General features: G+C 44.1%; 1 protein-coding gene across 1 annotated transcript in view; it reads right to left on the bottom strand.

Annotated features, from left to right (window-relative positions):
- mllt3 (MLLT3 super elongation complex subunit) overlaps positions 1–2118 on the bottom strand; it is a 152106-nt gene that overhangs the window by 5377 nt on the left and 144611 nt on the right. Inside the window, exon 12 of the mRNA XM_037681625.1 lies at positions 593–664. Coding sequence (XP_037537553.1) covers positions 593–664 — 72 coding nt within the window. The remainder of the gene's footprint in view (positions 1–592; positions 665–2118) is intronic.

Here is a 2118-nt window from a genome sequence, read left to right as displayed (position 1 = left end):
TGTGTGTGTGTGTGTGTGTGTGTGTGTGTGTGTGTGTGTGTGTGTGTCACATCAGATACTGAAAGTAAATATTCACATACGTTTACCACTCACAAATATGTAATATTGGATCATTTTCCTCGATAAATACATGAACAAGTATAATATTTTGTCTCTTGTTTAACCGAGTTCTCTTTATCTACTTGTAGGACTTGTGTGAAAATCTGATGATGTTTTAGGTCAGATTTATGCAGAAATATAAAAAATTATAAAGAGTTCACAAACCTTCATGCACCACTGTATATATGGAGGTGGCCATCTTGGATTTTGATGTGGCAACCCAATTTTTAATAGTGATTTTTCTTACACCTAGCCCCATACCAAAGAGGAAGTTGGTATCTCACTTATTTTTCAAGTTACCATGCTCACAACATTCACAGACGGATGGAAACTGGGTATTTCTGATTCCCCACCTTCGCTCCTTATCTAATCCAAAGAGGAAATATCAGTGACTATGAGCATGAGCAGGTGGTGATTTTCTGCTGAGATGAACTAATGCTGTCAGAACTGTGTACTTGTGGTGTAACCAAAGTGCGGCCATCAAGGAGCTCACCTGTTGTAAAATGTGACCTTCTCTAAGCGTCATCAGCCTTTTATGCAGCTCCACCAATTCATCCAGGTAAGCCTAGAAAACACACATGAAGTTGTCTTTATGAATGCCAAGGAACACTCAGAGAAAACAGAGAGGAAGAAAAGGCACAGCAGTGGATGATGCATGGCCGTTAAAAAGATTGACTCTTTAGAATGAGTCTGGATCATAACAGTGTGGCCAGAACAACTTCCTGTTCTTCACCACAAAGCCAAGCTGGTGCGCACGATGCCACAACGCTCCAGCTGGGACCCACATATGTTGCCACCATGATAATAAACCAACTCAACCTCACCACAGAAGTTTTATGCCACCATGCTCATGCTCCATCCTGTGCAACAGGAAGCCCACTGAGTTCTGAATGTAAGCACAAACAACCTCACCAAGACCTCACACACAAGACTCATTCTGGCTGATTATTACATTGCAGCAGGGTGGTTGTGCAGCGTGAAGGGATCCTGAGTTACAGTCATCAATACCTGCTGTAAACCTCTAACCGAACAAGCTCTTCTTCTTTCAGCTTTTCCCTCTTCAGGGGTCGCCACAGTGAGTCATCCTCCTCCAGCTCACTGTGTCCTCACTCAACCTCCATGTTCTCCCTAACTGCATCCATATCTCATCCTGTCACTGTCTCACTGTCATATATAACCTTGGGAGTGAAGTCAAGGAAAATGTGGACCCTCTGCCCATGATAGAAGAGATCCTTCAGGGTTGCAGCTCTCCGGAGGATCACTGTCTAATCAAAGAAATAGTGGAGTCTCACTACCAGTGCACGAGGAGGCTCTGTATTATCTGGGCTCTTTCGTGTGGATCTAAGAGCGCGGTCCACTAGTGGCAAGTCATCCATAGACAGCACATCTTTCAGGAGCCACAAAACAAATGTGTTCATTTCTGCACCTTTCTCAGCCCCTTCTTTTAACATTGTGTTCCACACACTTTGTTGTCTGAACTGCCCTTCTAGATCCATGCATGTGTCTGTTAGTTGATTTACTTCTGAGCATAAACATTTGACCTCCAGTCATAGCTTAGCTTAGCTTCGGCATCAGAGGATTGTGTGGCTGTGCACTCCAGCTCTGCAATGGTTGTGCCATGTTGGTCATTTGATGTTTGCAAGGCTTAGATGGCGCTCTGAGTCTCAGTCTTAAAAGCAGACAGTTCTCCTCTAATTGTGGTGATTACTTCCTCGATGCGAGCATCTATTGTCTGGCAAATATCTACCTTGGTGGCTTGTAGGTTTGTGCGGAGCCTGTTGATGGCCTCTATGATGGTAGCATCAGCTGATGTGGTTAACTTCAGGAGAGTCTGGGGCAGCAGGGCCTGTCTCTTTCACTCTCTTGCCCTTTGAGGAGGGCATCCTCAAACTTGCCTTCATCCTGTCCTGGCACTTGTAGATAAAGTCTAGACTGTTCCCTGTCATAAATATCTAGTTGTTGTGTAGTGAGACACGTGAGGTACGTGTCACTTGTTGTATGACACAATATATGAATTAT

Source organism: Nematolebias whitei, chromosome 1, assembly GCF_014905685.2.
Source record: "Nematolebias whitei isolate Nwh7 chromosome 1, NemWhi1, whole genome shotgun sequence".
In the NCBI taxonomy this organism is placed as follows: domain Eukaryota; kingdom Metazoa; phylum Chordata; class Actinopteri; order Cyprinodontiformes; family Rivulidae; genus Nematolebias; species Nematolebias whitei.
This window is presented reverse-complemented; position numbering and strand designations above follow the sequence as displayed.